The sequence below is a fragment of the Diadema antillarum genome, unplaced genomic scaffold, assembly GCF_040938485.1.
Source record: "Diadema antillarum isolate AM-2024a unplaced genomic scaffold, OU_Dant_1.0 scf00000165, whole genome shotgun sequence".
Lineage (NCBI taxonomy): Eukaryota > Metazoa > Echinodermata > Echinoidea > Diadematoida > Diadematidae > Diadema > Diadema antillarum.
Window position 1 is genome coordinate 1,290,089 of NW_027271054.1, and position 21,066 is coordinate 1,311,154.

General features: G+C 38.7%; 1 protein-coding gene across 2 annotated transcripts in view; it reads right to left on the reverse strand.

The window, feature by feature from the left end:
• Positions 1–21,066, reverse strand: part of LOC139722434 (phosphatidylinositol-binding clathrin assembly protein-like) — a 123,341-nt gene that overhangs the window by 71,539 nt on the left and 30,736 nt on the right. For both annotated transcript variants that reach the window (XM_071633728.1, XM_071633729.1), the window contains exons 2-4: positions 15,482–15,624; positions 13,510–13,585; positions 1,074–1,176 (exon numbers count right to left, since the gene is read on the reverse strand). In XM_071633728.1, coding sequence (XP_071489829.1) covers positions 1,074–1,176; positions 13,510–13,585; positions 15,482–15,624 — 322 coding nt within the window. The remainder of the gene's footprint in view (positions 1–1,073; positions 1,177–13,509; positions 13,586–15,481; positions 15,625–21,066) is intronic.

Here is a 21,066-nt window from a genome sequence, read left to right on the forward strand (position 1 = left end):
GTAATATGTTTTTAATTGATAAGTTCAACATATAGTAGAAAGTAATTGTTTTTATGATAGTATTTATTTTTCCATTTCATTTTTTAGATTATGTATACAAAAACTGCAACCCCAGTATTTGCTTTTGTTTTGTAGTAAAAATCCATTTTATTGTGCAATATTCATGATGGATAATTCCCATTTGTTCATATATCTTTTACTGTTTTGTACACATATTATCCATCCATCATTTAGTCAGCAAAAAATGTTGACAGATATAAAATTTTGTACAGTCACACGCAGGAGAAAATTAACTAAAACGATAAAAAACAGACGCATCATGATCACTTTCTTTCTTCCACATTTTACTGTCGAGCTGACATAATTATTGTGGCTAAACACCAAACAAGCGGCTGCATCACAGACTACAACAATCGATTATCATCGTTATATCGCTCTTTCACATAATCGATCATCCATCATGCTACGCTCAATTGCGCTGACACAGCCGTCGATCGGCATACTTTTGAGTCAAAATTAGCTACTTTTCTTCTGTAATTGACTATGAAATTTCATGAAACCGTCAGATATGGTCCATCTTGACATTTCTGATAGCCACAAGATGTTTTCATTGACAAATAAAGGAAGGAAATGGTAGGTGTGCATGGTGTGCATTTCTACATGATTACCGATCTTAATGCTAAATTGGAATTCAAAATTCTTTTTTTAAGTCACAGATCTCCCATACATACAGTACATTTTGACTTGGAGGTCTTCCGCACTTGCTTTATCAACACTTGAAAGACTTCCAAACACGTCATTGAAATTCAGAATCTCGTCTGATAACTGAGAGTCTACGATTCAAGAAACATATTCATTATACACTGTTCCTGTGCATTTCAACATGTTTATCCAAAGTGTTGTTTGCTTCATTTGCAATGCACTTTTGAGCTTGCTGCTACGTTTGCTTCGCAGCCACATTCCGAGGAGTCTTCTGCTAAAAGCGTCATTTTGGTCTGCTCGAATTGCATCATTATGACGACAAGGACGTCATTCGCCCCCCCCCCCCCCCCTTCTCCAGGGGGATGACTTACCCTCTCTTGGCCCGACAGAAGTCAAACGCCATCTGTCTGAATGCCACGGCTTTGCAGTTGATATATTTGGCGTACCGCCTGATGTATGTGGACATGTCGTATCCTAAGCAATGAAAAAACATAGATACACGAGAGAATAACATGTTAAAGGATGATTCACTTTTTTTTTTACTGCATAAAGAGGACCAAACAACGCTAAGCAAATCCAGCAAGTGGCAAAGGATGACATTATAAAAGTACAGTAAGGCTGAGGATTTGAAGAATTTTGCTCTGTTGTCATGGGCAACCAAATTCAAAATTTGTGCCATGTTCTCACTGTAGGCAACCAAGATTTTCATGGCAAAATTTTCATCAGTTAAAAGAAAAATTATTTCATCAAAGAATATTGCAGAACACTTTTGAGAAGAATCAAAGAATTCAGTGTGATCTTTGTCCTTAACAAAGTCTACAAAAACTAAAATTGTCCAAAATCATACAAATGAGTGATCTCTGCTCAACCTGTCAATGTACCTAGGGTGGGACTGCCTCTTACTTCTTACGTTGAGACAACTATGGCTTTGGGACCTGTGATTTCAGTAACATTTATTCTTTGACTTTAGGACCAAAATCTTATCAGCTTCTTTTTCTTTTCTTTTTTTAAAAACTCATATACACGGTCATATCCCTCTGTATACTGATTATGCTGTTATTTTCGCGTACAGATATTTTCGCGAATGAGGAGGTCATGGACATTTTCACATGATATTGTTTTCGCGAATTGACGCCGACACTAACATAAATGCACTCTCACCCTAGCACGCGGAGGCATTTCGCATGTTGTTAAATTCGTGATCTAACTGTGATTCGCGAAATTCTCAAAAATTAAACCCTAGTGAAAATTATAGATTATACAGTACATACTGTACGTGGTCATATCTACCTGTATATAGTCACATACACGACACTTTTATCAAGATACGACCAGTTGCTTTCTAGTTGCCACTGAGACAACACATTTATAACCGAACCATAGACTGACAGACAAAATGAAGTTTATGATGACAAGAGTGATAAAGTGTAATAGACGCAAAGATGGTATAGATCATCACTTTTTGCTTCAAAGATAAACGCTAGCAGTTCCCAATAATAACAAATGAGCAAAGACGGTATAGATCATCACTTTTTGCTTCAAAGATAAACGCTAGCAGTTCCCAATAATAACAAATGACCAAATCATCCAGAACCGCTGATTCTAGTACCAGTTCTATGATCAATTGCACTTTCAATTTCTCTCAAGCAATCTAAACAGACCTTGATTTGCCTTATCATAACGTCTCTAAAACCATATGACCATGTAGTGGGACTTGATGTGAATGCTTTGAATAGTTCTCTGAGTGCTGGTTAAGGATTACTGCTATTTCATCTCCTGCCTATTCACAGAGGAATGAACTTGTTACCACACACTGCAATGCTTTATTAACCATTTCTGTGCCAGGGACTTTGTACACTGTGTACAATGCTATGTGGTTTTCTGTGCCAATAATAGGCACTCTAGGCACACATAGGGTTTAATGCCAAATACACTTGTCTCTCCAAAGTAGAAAGCAGTCAACATTCTTTTTTTTTTTCCCTTCAACTTTCCTTGAACTGTATCATGCATGGATATAACTGTACATTCATATATCTGGTGGTTTTGGAATGACTGTAAACAGCTGTGGACATTCTACTGGATCAGGTATTAAACACAGAGCAAGCTGTGTGTATGTTAGGAGAGCAGAAATGGGTCTGCCATGTGTAGACTACTAATGAGCCAAACTGTAGGGTTAATTATTATTCAAACATTGATCGTCTGTCACCCTTCTAATGTTGACTGTCTAGAAAGATAGCCACGGAGTAAAGGAAGAGAACAAAAAAATCAATGCTGCATAGTGTGTATACTGTCATACTATTTAGCCCTTCTGACACAGGTTGGATATGTTAATTGCTCCACAGTACACCATTTTAATACTGTTCTGGCATACGCTTTCAATCATTGAATACACAAGTCACTTTCACTTGGTATCCATCCAGGAAACTGGACTTCATCGCCATGGCGACGGAGGAAGGAGGAGTGGAAAGTGTCACACATCATTCCAACACACCTGCTCCTTTTCACAGATCATGATGATGGAATGCCCACACAATATCTACCTATCCTACTTGAATGAGCTGTTTAACTCTTTCAAGGGAAAATGAATTCCTCTGAAGGATACACATGAGGGGTACAAAAGTGTGGGGCAGGCAAGCGAAATTATCTTTCCACATTCAACAACCTCGTACATTTCTATCCCGGCAAGAGAGCAGAGTGCATTTTAAATATCTAGTCTTGGAATAAGACTACATGACTACATGACCTACAATGTCATGTACAGTACACTACCATCTATGTAGGCCCTGATATTAGATTAATAAAAACCAGGAAGGAAATATTCTGGATATCAAAGAGGGAATATAACATATCTAAAGGAGAAAAACGTCTGGAAACCAGATTCTGCAAGTGTAGAGAAGTTGCAGAGCAGGGAAGCACAAAAGTAGTACCCCGTAGGGGGAAAAAAATGACTGGATAAGAACATACAATGTAGAAGCCTACTTTTTATCTTTTGCCCTGGTAGCTTCAACATAAAGCACTGCTCGCCCATTGAGCCCTGCCATTGCCTGTCATATCCAAGAATGTACAGAAAAAAACCCAAAATAAAACAGAATACAGCTCTTGCTCAGGCCAGCTTGAATTGAGACTAGAGAAATCTTCACCATACCATAGTGACCTCACATATTATTTTCTCACTTAAAATCTTCATTAGCAGGTTGAACATGCATTTTCAAGGGACAGGAAAGCCAGAAAAGTATCCAGAAACAAGCACGTTCAAATATCAGCATGCTGCACACTACATTCTATTTCTGTTCTTCTCCAGAAAGTGCAGGTACATCAAACAATTTTGTAAAGTCTTGAGAAAGACTAGTGCATAAACATTTCATCAAATCAGCTGCTGTGACACAGGCCTAGGAAGACCTAACAGTGCCCTCACTTTCTCCTTGTGAAAAAAAAAAGAAAAAAGCAAAAAACTACATATTTGTAGGTGAACTTTCTGCATACTAAATTGAACACGTACACTGCATTTTCCTTTGCAGTTTACTACACTGTATGAGCAAAGCTGGATATTTGGAAGGAATACCTTGGTGAAGACTACACATTAGAAATGCAGCATTTGCACAATGTACTCACGAATGCAATTTATGCAACCTACAGTGTCGGCAGAATCAGCATGGCTATCACTTTGTCTTCCCGGCTGTCACATCCAAAAGGACTTAAAAGAGAATCTACCTACAAAAAGTGGGGGCTGCTTTCCTACATGTGAGCAGTAGCATAATGGCAGTAGAATCACACTTTGGTAAAGTGGCATGTTACAATAGATATTCAAAAAAAGTTATGACCATCTAACTGTCTGGTTTGTCTTGACATCTAAAAATAAATAAAATGTATCATATAACATATTTTTTAGATGACTGTCATGGAATCTAACTGGTGCATTGTTTTTGTAACATATTATCAAACTTAGGATTATTCTTGAATTTGCACAGGAGTAACTTCATTTGTATTTGATGATGCATCTAAATTTTTTTACAATTTACAATGTATCTTGCATAGAGTCACAAACACAGCAAGTCTTCAAAACAATTTGTGAAATCAAAGATATTCTGTCCATCGGGCAACTACTGTAGAAGCAAGCAATATTGCATGACAAAGCCTTTTTTTTTAAAGTAGCAACATACAGAATAAAAGCAGATTAGATTCACTACTAGCATTATTTCTACTAAACAGACATGAACATTCTGATACCAGTTTAATTGTGTTCAAATTTTAATTGATATGTTTTTTGTGCATCACCTAGTGTTATCTTTGTTTTGATAAAGGAAATAACAATTCTCAAAATAGTGAATGCAATTTCACTTTCAGCGATGATCTAAATCACATTACATACAAACTCTTTATGCTTGTGCCACAGAACACATGAATAATGACACTCATTAACAATTGAGAGTGAAATTACTAATCATTAAACATTCATTGGGTATATAAACCTTGAATAAATGCATCAAATATTAAAGGGAAAATTACCTCAATGCACAGGGGATTCAACTAATGGCAAAATATTACTACCACATGTCAGTGAAGTTTGAGGAAAATTGAACAATTTGTTCAAAAGCTCTGAATTTTTTAAGTTTGGATTACATCCACATGCCATCATCGCTGGATAATAATGCTATACAACAATTTGTTAAAGAAAATACAAAGCAAATTCAATGTCTTATTTTTTTCAAGCATAATGAGAAAGCACTGGACTAATACCGGTACCTGTCGGAATGTAGGGGGAACGATCTAACCCTTAATATAATTAGTAACAAATAAATGGAATGTGCACTTTAATCTTTTTTTTAATGAAAGTTTATGGAATTTCTAAAAATATTTCTTCACTATTGTCCCACTCTGACATAAAAAACTGATGCAGTCTTCTTAAAAAGCGATGGCTGCATCAAAACTGTAAAAATTCACAGCTTTTGAATCGATTGCTCAATATTCCTCATTGCTGCATTCACTCAATCCACACAGTGAGCGACCATGTGTCACAAAGCCAATAAAGATTTGCATGACTCACAATACCTAAAGTGGGTCAACCTACTCAATTTCTATTTTTTATTGTTTCTGAAAGACCAATACTACTAAAGTTTGGGACCATGAAATGAATGGGAAATTGTCTCCTTTTTTTTTTCTTCTATTGTAGTTTTTCTAGAACACTTTTTTTTCTCAAATTGTGTGATTAGGCATGTCTTAAAGGTCCCTTCTCATTTCTTAAAAACCCTTTATGCACTCTTCACTATCAATTCCCACAGCATTTGAAAGGATGATGTCATTGAATTGAAAGTTGGTTTTGCTCAATATTTCACTGTACATTGATGCTTTCATGTTTCATCAGTCAAATAATCCTTTTTAAGTTCCTTCTCTGTTTTTGTTTTTGTTTTATAGAGGAAAAAAACCCTTTGCATTCACATTAAAAATAATAGAACAAATACAGACGCAGAAAGCACACTAAAATATTGCTCAATATGGCTCAACAGCAAACCGCAGCAACAGCCAGCAATTACAAGGGAAGCAGTCTACAGCTCACTGCATTCATATCATTGTATTTAACCCTTTCCGTGCCAGGGACTTTGGACAGAGGGCACAACCCTATGGGATTTTCTGATCCAATCAGTACTCAATGCGCACAAAGGGTTAATGAATGAACGATAATCATGGGTGACTGATATGACCATGAAAATGTCCTCTGGGCGGGGAAACAAGGCAGGTGGGGACCATGGAAGAAAAATGGGAAGTAATTAGAAACAGAAGACAGTGACAGAAAAGAAAATGGTAGAACCACCACCCACAAACCAAAGTCCACGTGTACCTCCTTGAGTAGAATGGTAGGGTAGAATTGGCTAGGTTATTATTAACTCACTAACAAAGGCTTTGCTGTAGTCTTTTGGATACATAATCCCTGTATACTAACAATACATGCTGGAATTTTTCATCAAAAACAAGCATTCACTCATACTGCACATAATGCAAAACACTAGTGGTGATTCTACCTCCAAAACAGATACTGTAGCGATGAAATGTTCATTTGTTTGCTTTTCTGTTTTGACTTTTTTTTTCCAAACTACATATTGATGCCATAAGAATGTTACTATAATCAGTGTGATATCACTTCAACTATCATTGTTATTGCAATTGACACCCTTTATTTGTTTGGACTGTTTATGGTAGGGGCAAAGTTAGAGATTAGGAATGAGATATTGTAGGTACACGGTACAATGCAATATTATATATGAAATGAAATATCATATTTCTGCATGACAACCAAAACAAACAAAAACGTCAACAGGCCACAATGGCCATTTGAGCAAAAAACAGTAGGCAAGTGCTCCCCCAATCATCCACTTTGCTAACCCTGTTGAGCAGGCATGAAGGTTCACAGCACTCTGTGCTCGCAGATAGTGTATTTCTCTCTGCACCCTAAACATTCAGCTCAAAGGAGTTATTTCATTTTCAATTCTTACTGTTATTATTATCATTCATAACAGGCATTCACAACAGTAATCCTTATCATCATGTAATGATTTGTGTCAAATACTCACTAATGTGCCATTCTCAACACAGATGCAAATATTATATAAATTCTCTTCTTTTTTTTTTTGTAGACTGAAGCTCCTTTCAACCACAGTGGGTTTTCTGAGAAAATCAGAATAACCTGGACAGCTGGAGATCTGTCCTTTATCATCAGTCAGGACAGACAATGCATGATGAAATGCTATCCCACCCCACTCCCCCTTTCCTTCTTAGAGTGGTAAGCTGATCTGAAGTCAAACAGGCTCCCAAATAACCTTTTCATGCTGGGCAAGAAGCAGCGACTCAATAGGCCAAGTCCTTTGAGCGTTCTTAATCTCACAAAGTTGCTCTTCGTGTTTGCCGCTTGCATTACTGTGTGTGTTCACCGAGCCTAACGCAGTGATATGAATGGAGATATATTGCAGTCTTCTAAGAGACTGTCTGACAAAGGCTTAGCTGCTGGAGCTGGATATTTCACTCTGGTTGTGTGTCCTACCTATTGTGATGGCTGCCAAATGCAAGGTTCTTTCTCAACCCACCTCATCCTCACATATTCCATCTTGTTTTTCTCCTACCCTTATTCCATCCCTCCCCCCCCCCCCAATCTCACCTTTCTCCTAATCAACCTCACACCTACCCTACCCCCATCTTAGCTCTATCCCACCCCTCCATTTCCCCTACCCCACCTCTTCCCTATCCTTATCCATCAACTTTTTATCCATCCATAACCACACCTTCCCCCTTTCCTACCCCTATTTCACTTTTCTCCTACACTTTATATCACACTCCTCCCCTTCTCAACTTCTCTCCCTCCTCCCCTCTCCCTCCCCCTACCCCATCTCCCCTCTTCCCCTTCCCCCTCCTCCTCCTCCCCCTCCCCCTCCCCCATATCCTCTGCAGTAACTATAATAAAACAAAAGATCCTACCAGGGCAAAAAAAGGTTGTCTCATCAGCTGAGAAAGAAAAGGGCATTTACCCCACTGTACTTTGTTCAGCATTCATACAATTGTGGTTTTCAATAGGCAATGTGTACCTAAGATCCACTGAATTATAAAACCTGTAAGTCCAATCACCTGACTTGCCATGTAGCACGAGCAAGAAAATTCACTGAGAAGCAGTTTTTTTTTCTTCAAGAAGTTACAAATGCCACTCTTTACATAACTGTCACAGTCTTGAGAATGAATGTAACAAACTCATACAATGTCTCACAGCCATCCCTTGCTTGAAATATCTCTGGATGTTTGAGGCTTTACGCTGCATGTACCGCCAACAAACTAGCCCATCATCTAGTCCAATTCTGTATGATATCTTTGCAAATGTCAAGCAGATGTACAGATAATGTACATAGGGGGTAAAAATGGTCTTCACTCGGGCATAGCACAAGAATATGAACCCACACAAAGCTACAGTACCTACCCCAAACACCCCCACCCACCCCCCACACCCCCCGCGGAAAGTACAAGCACAAGTATCCTCTAGTGGAAGGGGGGCGGGGGGGGGGGGGGGGGGGGACTCCTTTATGAGGGTATAGTGGTACAGCGATCCATGGCACTGCACGTGTAAGGCTCAGTTAGTGATCTACCCTGTGCGGCTTATTGTAATGAAATAGAATGCATGCCTGAGAGATCTGTGCATCAGAATCCCTATTCATCGTGAAGGGAAGCCAAGGCAAAAGCTTCAATTGGCAGAGCGTTATCATATAGGTGACTGGTAAGAAAGGGAACATATAAAATGTTTCATTTGATGGGCCTGAAATATGCTATTGAGAGAGCTAAAAGTTTGTGTGTCCCTTTTACTAAGACTCTGAAAATGAGATCCCTTTCATAAAGCTGATGCATGTATTGAAGTGGCAGATAATTCAGACCTTTCTCCAGAATAAAACTGGAAACTTCTTTATAATCAATGGGGGGGGGGGGAGGACAATATTACAGATTTCCAGTGTATCTAGATTTGAACCCCCCCCCCCCCCAAAAAAAAAAAAAAAAAAAAAAAAAAATCCAACCGTTGTTCTTGGCTCAAAAGGGAGTGTATTTTCGAGTGACATGAGGTTAGTTTTTCAGCTCCATCTTTAAAAATCTCTGAGGTGTATTACCGTAAGTTTTCATACACGATGTTGGGAAACATAATTCTTCAACCATGCAAAATTTCATGACGATTGCAAAAGGGATATACAACATATGACCTTTAATAAACGAGTCGAAACAAACATCTCATGCGTGATCTGCGAAACTAATTTCATTAAAAAGTGCTTCCAAAAATCACATTTCTGAATTCATCAAATATAATTTGCTCAGGTTTAAGCATTGCACAGAATTCAATCATTTTATTCTTATAATTGTATTGAATATATTACCATTTGGGATCATATGCCACACATGTTAACACCAAAAAAAAATTCCCCTGCGGGTAGAACATAGTACAATATTCTTCCTATGGAAAACATAACTAATAGTCAACCATTATGCACATCTTCACTGTTATTAGATCTGTGACTGTTACTGCATTAGCCTGTTATTTTTTGCGTACAGATATTTTTGCGAATGAGGAGGTCACAGACACTTTTGCGAGATGTTGTTTTTGCAAATTGACACTGAGGCTACCATACAATGTAAGTGCACTATCACCTCAGCACATGGCAACACTTTTGTGTGTTGTTGACTTCATGGTCCAACAGTGATTCACAAAATTTCCAGAAATTAAACCCTAGTGAAAATAAACAGCTCATAAGCCCTTTTTACACTTGTGTTTCTTAACCCCGGACTTTCTCTGACCCAGGACTATCGTTAGTCCCGTATCAATTTTTTCAGCTTTTTGAACTCGCCAATTAGTCCTGTACTAAGCTCTAGTCCGCGGCTAAGGAGAAAATTGACCTTTTTACACTCGTATTTCTTAGTCCAGTACTTTCCAAACCACATGAATATTCATGATTACGCTGTGCACTGTACACGTACACGCATGCACCGGCAGCACTTGATTACCTCGTTTCTGATTGGTCAGTGGGGGTCGGACTTCGTCTCCTTTGCTTAGCCCAGGATTATTTTTTCGTTCTGTTTACACTCCCTTGCTTGGCACCGCAATTGCAGGGTTAGCACCGCAAATGCGGTGCTAACCCTGCTATTTTGCAGGGCCAGATAGTACCGGACTATTGGTGGGGCTAGCCCACTTTGGCAAAAACGAGTGTAAACAGAAAATGGGCTAAGGATAGTCCTGTACCAACGGTGGGGCTAAGCCCCCCCCCCCCCCCCCAGCCCCACCGTTGGTAAGGGACTAAGCGAAAATTTACAAGTGTAAAAAGCCCTATACAGTATTTGATTGACCCATGCATACTTAATCCATTCCATAGGGGAACCTGGTGGCCTGTGTATTAAGCCTATGGTCATTTCAGAATTCAGTGTGGAACAGGTTTAAAGGGAAGCAGTCCTGAGATTTTCACTGTACTGATAATTAAGAAGAGTAAAAAATATATCCTTTCACCAATTTATACGCGTGGACATCAAAAATTGTCTCCGTACGCGATTTTTAAAAGATAATTCCTGCGAGCGATTGTGTAAGAGCCTGCCAAAAGGTGCAACGTCATTGATGCCCTACTCTCAAGTTGACAGCTGTGCCTCAGAAAACCAATTTAAGTGTTCAAAATGATCATATCTGATTTTTTCATAAAATGTGACAACATGTGGTTTTATCATTTCAAACAAAATATTTCAAGCTTATTTATATATACAATTAATATAAAAATAAATAGTAAACATGTATTTATAAATAACTAGGGATGACGAGCAGAACACCGCTGGAAAGAGTTGTGCATCGATGACGTATGACTCTCCGCCAAGACTTGCTCATTTGCAGAGTCACACTTTTTTAACTGAAATGTACGAGCTTATTTGGTGATTTGAAAGTTTGTTTTTGATGAAAGTAGTTCATTGGAGGTACCAACAACAACATATTTTTTTAAATTTCGTGAGGACTGCGTCCCTTTAAGGGACTAAAGATTGAGAAGAGCCTGCCCCAACAAAGATCTGACTCGATCAGGCATTTCATTTACAGTACACGTCTCTCCATAGCCCCAAATTCTGGGCTGCAAATAGGAAACAGAATCCTCAACTCTTTTAACGATGAAGACACAATAAGATCACACTGGGACGATAAAGGGGCCTCTCCAGTTGAATTGAAAGGACGTTCAACTACGGTCAAATTCCAGTCAAGCACTGAAGTGTGCCATAGAGATTGATCATTGGGGCACACTTTGATGGGTTATCAGTACATTATTCATCCATGATTAGTATATTTTCCAGGTACTGCATAGGCCATATATTTCGCGAGTCTAAATTTTCACGAATCGTGAATTCCCGACGATTTCGTGAGTGGTTAAATTTGTGCTCGTGCACTGAGTCCTGCACTGAACAAAGAAATGTACATGCGTATGTCACATCCACATCGGGATCAGAGTCAATATTTTCGTGTGTTTTTATTTTCGCGAATAGCACAGGACAGGCGTATACAGTATTCTACTGACTATAATTAGTTCATTTTCCATACAAGGATTATAAAATTCATCTTCAGCATGATTGAAGGTTGTCATTTTTGGCAAAGGAATGCACTATATGCACATAAACAGCAGTGACTATCAATATCAATAGGTGCTGCTTCTCGGGGGGGGGGGGGGGGGGGGGGGGAGGTATCATGCAATACTGTAAAACCAGAAACATTCACAGCTTTCAAGAACTGCCACTGGCATTCAATGCATTGTGTTCACAAACACTTTCAAGTGCATTTTACTTCCACAAATCTTGGCTCCTTGCAAAATTCACGAAAGTTTTATGCACACAAAAATTTCTGGTGTTATAGTACACTTTGACCACTGGAAATAATACTGCTCACTTCACTCGGAAGGGCTAAATTCAATTCAATTTCAGCCATGGATACAAGATAGAATACAGCACTGATAATCATCACCACGAACATTCCTTCCAGTATTAAAACTGAATAAACCAAATCAAAGCTTTGTCCACTTCCAGCTTTCAGTTTGCTCAAAACAAACTCATGGAAACAGTTTCCTACTATGTACGTATATATTTCATGCCTGGATGTGGAGCAAAGCCCCTTGACCAGGAGAATATATGCCAGAATCTTTAATTTGCTTCCCCATCCCTGCCTTCATTCTAAGCGAGCCGGGGGTGAGCCGCGGGACACGAAAAAAAAAAAAGGCTCCTAATTGATTGCTCGAATATGCGTGGGGGCTATGGCCAACACCTGCAAATAGATCACAATCTCATAATTCACCCCCTTTTAACTGCCCACTGGCCGAATCCACAGCATCAGACTGACTGGAGTGGACCTTCACTCTTTGCATGACTTCCACGCACTTGCCCTGTGCTCACATGTACTAAAATATTTCTGCAGTAATAGAAAAACATTATAAAATTTTGGCCTACTGTGGCAATTAAATCTTATGATGTCTGAAGGATCTTTGGGGTTTATTTTCTTTTCTCCATTTTAGTTTAGATTGCTAAAAAAAATTAAAACTTTAGAAAAAAACCATTGCATTGCTATTTTCAGTCTGTTATCATCCAACCCTCAATGCACGGTATGTCATTATTGCTTTAAATTCACGATGTGGATGTTTAAACATATGTCTACAAACACACATTTAGCAGTGAATATATTCTTCAAAAATCTTAATTCTTCTCCTCCTTCTTTTTTTCACTTTTCACAACAATATGCTTCTATCAGAAAAAAAAATTTTGTAAGCCTTTTATTTGGGCAAAGGAGTTGCCATTTCCAATTACCTCCGCAGATATCTCATGCTGCTCACCGCCATACACGTGTTTAACATACAGACTCGTATCAATCAGTGGGGAAGATATTGCATTCTAAATTTGCTTCAGATGGCTAACAAAAAAAAAAAAAAAAAATCCAATATAACTATCGAGACTGTATACCTTCTTATGACTGGCTGGCATCTTTTCAACAATGTTCTGCTCACGGGAGCTCATCACGAATTATTACACTGTCACGTGATCATGTTCATCCAATCACTGGTCTGTATTTGACCAACCACCATCACCTAGATAGACGCTCCCCAGTGTTGGGTTAGGGATGCAATTCAAATCACCATTCACACAGACACATCGCCATAATTTACAATGCATTCAGTACGCTGAGCCTTTAGTCCCACATGCATTACGATTCTTATTCATCTCGCAGGATGGTACTGTATACACAGTGGCTTGTAATAAATGTACATTAGTGTAGGGCAATTCGCTACTCACCTTGCACATTTGCCTTGTCTGTAAAATCATCTAGGGAAAAGACATTGGGTCTGGTTGCCAGACACCACATGAAGCGCTGTGAATGTACGGATGAGAAAGAGAGAAAACAAATTCATGTGAAATTATAAAAGAGGCTTTCGTGTTTTCAGACAACAATGGTGGTGGTGGTGCAATTTCATGTAGTGAGTTTTTGCCTGTTGCATCTATTCTAGCAAGTCTCAGTTGACATGTCATCATTAGTAGTCTCAAGTTTGCCTTAAGGCTTTGAAACAAAATAAGCAGCAACTACCACAATTTTCTTACTTGTCTTCACTGTGAACATTTAAAACATTGATATTCCTTTCTTTTTAAATCCAAAATGCCCATACAGAAAGAAGTCACAGTACTGTTACTGGACTTATGTCATGTTTCCCAATGTGGGAAATAGTTAAACATTTTTTTTTTTCAAATCAAGCACACACTGCTGTTTAATTATTGCAAGCAATGCACTTAAATCCCATCAGCCACACAAAGAAGAAAGATTACAAAGAGATGAAAACATTGCATTATAAACGATAGTGTTGACATATCTCTTTTCCAAACTGTTCAAAAAGTATATGCAGATGACGCAATTTGTTATTCATTCCATAGGCAAAAGGCTTCAGATTTGGAATCAACAGGGATGACAGTTGTGAAGAAGTAAGCTTCACTACAAATCAAACACTTCATGTCATATGCGTTTTATCCTATTTTTCACTTCTTTCTCTTTTGTTTTTGATGCTACCCATCGGCCAAAGAACCTATTTTCACTTGGCAGAATAAGGGGATCATTCTGAGGGCTTTCAGAAAGACAATCATGCTAGTTTCCACACCCCCACACACACCTACACGTACTTCACTAGTCACGAGGCCATCCGATAATTCAAGGCAATAAAACCTTCAGTCGACTCTCCAGTTTGAGATTGGTTTCAGAACTGAATCCTTGGGCATCTTTTACCGCACACAGGTGTAAAGGAGTGGTCTCCACTACTTTCACGCATGTCTCCAGACTCTCTCCTTCAAGTGCAATGTTTCCTAAAGTACTTTCAATTTTACATTTGTGTCATAGCTCTGTGATTAAGCACTCCAGGATAGATTTGATGTAACACCAGAAAGCAGATCACAAAGCTTTTATTTCTACTTCAATTTTGCAAGAGAGAAATCACTATTTTATGCAAGCAAGGTTTGGCAAATATAACAATTAAAACAAAGAACACCACCAAAAAGATGAAAAATTCTGTGTTAATTCTAACCCTACTACAGCACTTATTTTGTGGAATTGGTTGCCAGACAGATTTGAGGCTGAGACAGACACTGCAAAAGCATTCCTAAAATCCTTCAAACTTTTCTTTATTCTGGTATAGGCCTAGAAAGACGGAAACTAGAGGAGCACTCTGAGAGCGCAGACCTCCGCCAAGCTCATTTCAACCACTGATCTTCTTCTTCTTCTCGCTCTAGAAATCACTGATTTCTACCCATTGGCTGTATGCATGTTGAAAATCGCCTGATTTCCCAAAGTAGAAACCTTTTGTTACGTCATCAATGCCAGCTGTGCGGCGCGCCTCGCCCTGGACCAGAAACTAGAGCACGCACTCTACTGCGCATATGAAAACCTCAAAAATACGCAGCTTGAACTCCCAAGTTCATTGACCCAACTGGCCAAAATATCCAAAATCCTTCATAAAATCCATTAAAAATTCCCAGATCACTCCCAAAATTTAATCATCTGTCCCTTGTGTCATTATCAGCCTTTCCTGAAAGTTTTATCCAAATCCGTTTGCAACTTTTTGAGTTATTTTTCACACTGACAAACAAAACAACGGTAATGAAAACATTTCAACCCCCTCCTTGTCGGAGGTAATTATGTAAAGTATACAGAGAATGTCCTAGATTTTATGCCCTACAAAATGTGAATTATTATCATTATTCTATATTTGATGAGCAAATGCCTCACCTCATGACCGTAGACCATTAAATGATGAGTGGTTATTAATGTTTTGAAGACGACGACCCAATTTGAGTTTGTTGACCTATGACCGAGCTGATCCGCCAGATCTGGAATGTTGATGTGCTCTGCATTTGTGCACTGAAGTAGATCTGTACGAAATGAAAACACAAAAACAGAATACAAAGGAAAAAATTAGTTCTGACAGGAAACAATCTCTCACTCACACTTAAATAAATTTTCCATGACAATCAACAATAATAACGATCGAGATAAATTAAACCCTATCTGAAACATGATATGCAATCTGTGAAACTTCAGTAGCAAGTGTTGCCTGCACTCATATCTTTGACACTGCACTTCACCTACTGGTATAAACATACAAACACATACACACACAAACACCCACAATCATACACACAATACCAACACATGATAGTTGTTCATGATACTGCAAGCCAAGCCGCCAAATTAGCTGTTACCCAGGGCTACGAGAGGGTGAACATGACACGGATGAGAAATTTCACCGAGCATTTCAGTCCTCAAACTATTAAAAGGAAAACAACACTTCTCACTCTGCTGTAGGCCTTTAAAGAGGAAACTCAATATTACATGCCAGAAACACCCCCATGTGCACATGTGTGTCAAATTGTGTACATCCTACATCATGTTTGAAATGTGATACATGCCTACATGTACCTTAAAGGACAACTTCACCTTCATAGACATGTAGGTTGAGTGAATGCAGCAGTATTTAAGAACACATCAGTGAGAGTTTGAGGAAAATCAGACATTCCGTTCATACAATGTAAGTTATGAATTTTTGAAGTTTCTGCTCACTGTAGGCTGGATGAGAAGACTACTATAGCATGTGATGTCACATGTGTACAACGATATAACAAAAGAATAAAGAGAATTCAACATATTTTCACTTTTTTCGCATAACAAAAGAACACTTGACTTCTCTCTTTCAGAAGGCAGGGGGAACAATACTACCCTTAACGTATGTCAGTAACAAGTCGAAGAAATGTGCACTTTATTCAAAAAGTTAAGTTTTATGAAATTATCTTTTTTATTTTCTTTATATCGTTGTATGCATATGACATCATACACTGTAGTAGTCTTCTCATCCAGCAGTGACTGCGCAGATAATTTAAAAATCTATAACTTTTGAACGGATTGTCCGATTTTCTCCAAACTTTCACTAATGTGTTCTACTAATATTGTTGCATTCACACAATCCATATGTACAAGTATATGAAGGTGGACTTGTCCTTTAACATTCATCACTGCATGCTCACACAAAAACCACAAGTCTGTAGTGTATTAAAGGCCTGAGCTGCAGAGAGTGAATACAAATGTAGCATGGGATGGTAGTAACATCTATTGTTACTTATGTTTCATGATCCTTATAAATATCCACTTGGTTTTTGTGTGATTTCCCTTATACTATTACTTACAATTGTATGTGCTTTTATAACAATGACAACATGGAACTCAATTGAATTGATAGGATTATAACTGCGGGGGGGGCACTCACTCTCCACCCAGGAGTATAAATGGGTACCTGGTGAGATCAGGAATGCCTGTTGATCAGCATGTGTGTGCCTGTAAAATGGCGACTGGCTGGAATGCTCTCAAGGGAGTGGAGAGTGAGCATTGTCAGTGCTGGTTGGAAATAACGTATCCAGTGACCAGGGTAATAATACAACGTAGCATGTATGTGCCTTGAACACTCTACAGAGTGGATTTGGCGCAAAAAAGTTACAATATTATCATTATATCAAATACATGAACATACTGTACGAGCTGAAATTTTCGAGGTGGTTTTATTTTTGCAAATCGCCTTTGAACCGCGAAAATAACAACACGCAAAAATAACGCACGAATAAGTAAGTTCAGTTAGACCCTTGCAACCGCAAAATTAACAACATGCGAAAATGTCCTCCAAGAAGCAATTCGCGAAAATATCTGTACGCAAACATTTCAGCTCGTACAATATACCGTACCTATAATAGTCAAATACGATGTGAGTGCTTAAAGGCAAGATGCAGAAAACCAATACGAACATTCATAGCTAGTCTTTAAAAAACACCAAAAGTTTCCTAATGCTAAATTTGGCCTACTCACATGTCACATATATTCTATAGAATTTACACTTTTGTAGCATAATTGATTATTTCACTATGAAAAATAGTCAATTTCTTTTAAAATTAGTCTTATTTTCTCTTCCTCAGAACTCTACTGGACAAAAAGGTTTTTGGGCAGCTCCCACATACATTGTAGCTGCTGTCCTGGAGTTTGGTTGATAGACCTCTTGTATGAATTCACAATTGGGAGAGCGGGTCGGATACCTAGCAAACACTGCCAATGACAGCAGAGTGATGACAAGCGTGCGCATTTTACATTTCCACACGGCACATGTTTGCACACATGTTGACTCGCGAGCCGCCGATGTTATTTTTCCTCAGCTGGCACCGTTACCCCTCCAGAGCAATATGATCATATTTCCACAGAAGGAGAGCCAAGCCGGAGACTGCGGAGGGCAGTAAGCCAGCTTCTCGGAAAATGGTATATGATAATCACACTACGGACAATCTGTCACATGCTACATTAGCACGCATTTGGAGACATTCAATCCTATACGACACACTTCTCAGGTACAATGATATCACACATTTCATGGAAATGGAGAAAGAAAAACAAGATAATGATCGTATCATTACACGGCATATTTAATATGAAGCTCTTAGCAAAATTCAAGATCTACGCTAAAAGTGAAAATTCGACCACATTGTGTAAAAATCAATCATTTTATGGGCATGTAAGAGATACAGCAAAGCACTTCATTATTTTCTGTCACTGCAGCAGAGAAAATTTGCAACAAAATAAACCTAGGACACTTGATATAAGGTTAAGTCTTCCCATTTGATGAAAATGACAAAGGCATCATAGGATGTATAACTGCTTTCGGTTTGTATGTATTTCTGTGAATAACAAACTTAAAGGACAAGTTCACCTTCATAAACATAAGGATTGAGAGAATGTAGCAATATTAGTAGAACACATCATTGAAAGTTTGAGGAAAATCAGACAATCCGTTCAAAAGTTATGAATTTTTGAAGTTTTTGTGCAGTAACCGCTGGATGAGAAGACTACTCCAGTGTATGAATAACTTAGATGTCACATGCGTACAACAATATAAGGAAAATATAAGGAGAATTTCACAAAATGCCATCTTTTGAAAAAAGTACACATTCCCCTGACTCGTTACCGACAAATGTTATGAGTAATATTATTCCCCCTGCCTTTAGAAAGAGGCAAGTCAAGAGCTCTTTTATTATGCGAAAAAAGTGAAAATATGTTGAATTTTCTTTTACATTTTCTTTATACTGTTGTACGCATATGACTCACAAGCTGTAGTAGTCTCCTCATCCAGCGGTTCCAACACAAAAATTCAAAAAATTCATAACTTTTGCATCGATTGTCCAATTTTCCTCAAACTTTCACTGATGTGTTCTACCAGGGATCTCGCCAGCGTATATCACCCTTGTCGGCCCCGACAAGCGTGCGGTTTGAAGAAGCAATTGCCGACAAGGGTAAAACTTGCCGACAAGGGTAACACCACGCGTGAACTTGCCGACAAGGGTAACTTGCTTGACGAGCTAAGTTCGGACCAATTTCTCGCCTTTTTCAGTCTTTATTATCTGGCTAGAAAAGAAGTTAGATGTTAAAAGCAGCTGCAGATTACATACTTATATACAAGCGCAAAAATTTACCCACGCAGTCACCGCACCGATCACAACAACGCGGCTCAACAGAGCGACGTACTAGCTGATACCAGGGAGGTCTCACCTCCCTGCTGATACACAACACATCACACACTTGCTCACTCACATGCGCTCTGATTTGGGATCCACACACACATGCACAAGCACCCAGCCGGCCACTTATCCAGCCGCCTGCATGTACAACGCTACAGTGTATTGAGAGAGGGAGAGAGAGGACGGGAAGAGAGGGTCGGAGGCCGAGCGAGGCTGAGGAAGGCTGACACGTGCTCGCTTGTTGTCACGCTTGTTGTCGGGTTACGCAAAAACAAACGATATGAAATGCATGCCCCCCTCCGCCAAAGGTTGTATTTTTTTTTTTTTTTTTTTTTGGCTGCTTTGGTTTGTTTGTTAGTTTGTCTGCCTGTCTGTCTCTCTATTCGCAAAATAAGTCAAAATTTGGGAACAGATTAGGATGAAATTTTCAGGAACAGTTGGTTGGTAAAATGGCGCAAGGAACAGATGATTAAATTTTGATAGTGAGCAGGATTTATAATACCACCGAAATTCACCGCCAGGATCCAGGATCTTTAGACTGTTTCGTATATTTGAAAGGATTCGTATCAATTCTTTAGGAAGCTGGCCATCGGCAATGACGCAAAATTAGATGCGTTCAAAGCATTGCCGCAGAGAGAAAATTAACTCCATTTTTCGTTAAAAAAAGAAAAGAAAAAAAGAACGTGCGATGGAGTAAGCAAATGCAAAATCTTATTTAGGTTTTGGTAGTTTCAGTGGGTTATTTTTTTTTAAATCTAAAAAGCCATGCGTTCCATTTTAGCCTTTTCAAATTCTATGGATTTGTAAACGTCATTCGTGAATATTCCATTTTCCTTCTCCGGGCCGAAATTTATAGTAGTTCTGTCATGATGGTCTTTCAAGTTCAACGTATACGTAATGCTCCACGTGCTTCTGGCTTGGTTTGTTAAAAGGTGTGTTAGGGGGCCTTCATGGGTAGAAAATAAATGATGATCATTCATCAATGTTCCCAGTTGGTTTACATGCTATGTACACGCTGTTTACGACCACTGAAGCAAGGTGGCAGTACGCGCGACATTCTTTATCTGCCACCTGGCTTTCGTGGAAATATCATGGAAATTTCCACAAGCCATGATATCAAGTTTCCCCACTGCTTGAGGTCGTGCTTTTTTTTTTTTATTCTTCATTACGAACATCAATTTGTTCAACTTGAAAAGTGTAGATAATTTGCTTTGAGGGAGTGTTTCTTTCTTCTTTTTTTTTCATTGCAGCATCGGTAACATTTTGTTTTGTTCATCGTCCGTGCATGGCAGGGGTTCATGGGAGGAGAACGATAGGAATGACTGGGGAGAAAATAAACTGCAAAGAAGGAAGCATCTTTTGAGCAAGCTGTCTTTGTTTTTCTCTACACCAGCATCAGTTATCGCCACCAGGATTCATTTTTTTTTCGTTACTCCGCCATATTAATGATAAAATGATGCTAGATTCTTTATTCTGAAGGTTCGTTAATCCAAGAATGATTAAGAAAAAACTTAATGTCCGTTCATTTCACGACGAAATCAGTTTTGTCATTTCGAACGTTCTGCCAGTGAAATTTCAGAATAAAACGACGGCACAAAACAGCGTGTTTTCGTACTCTAAGGGTCTGTTATTCCGACAGAAGTAGTAATGATGAAATAATAAATTGTAGATTCTTTATTCTGAAAGTTCGTTAACCGAAAATTGAATAAAGAAAAATGTCCGTAAATTTCAAAACGAAATCAGTGCGTCATTTCAAACGTTTTGCCAGTG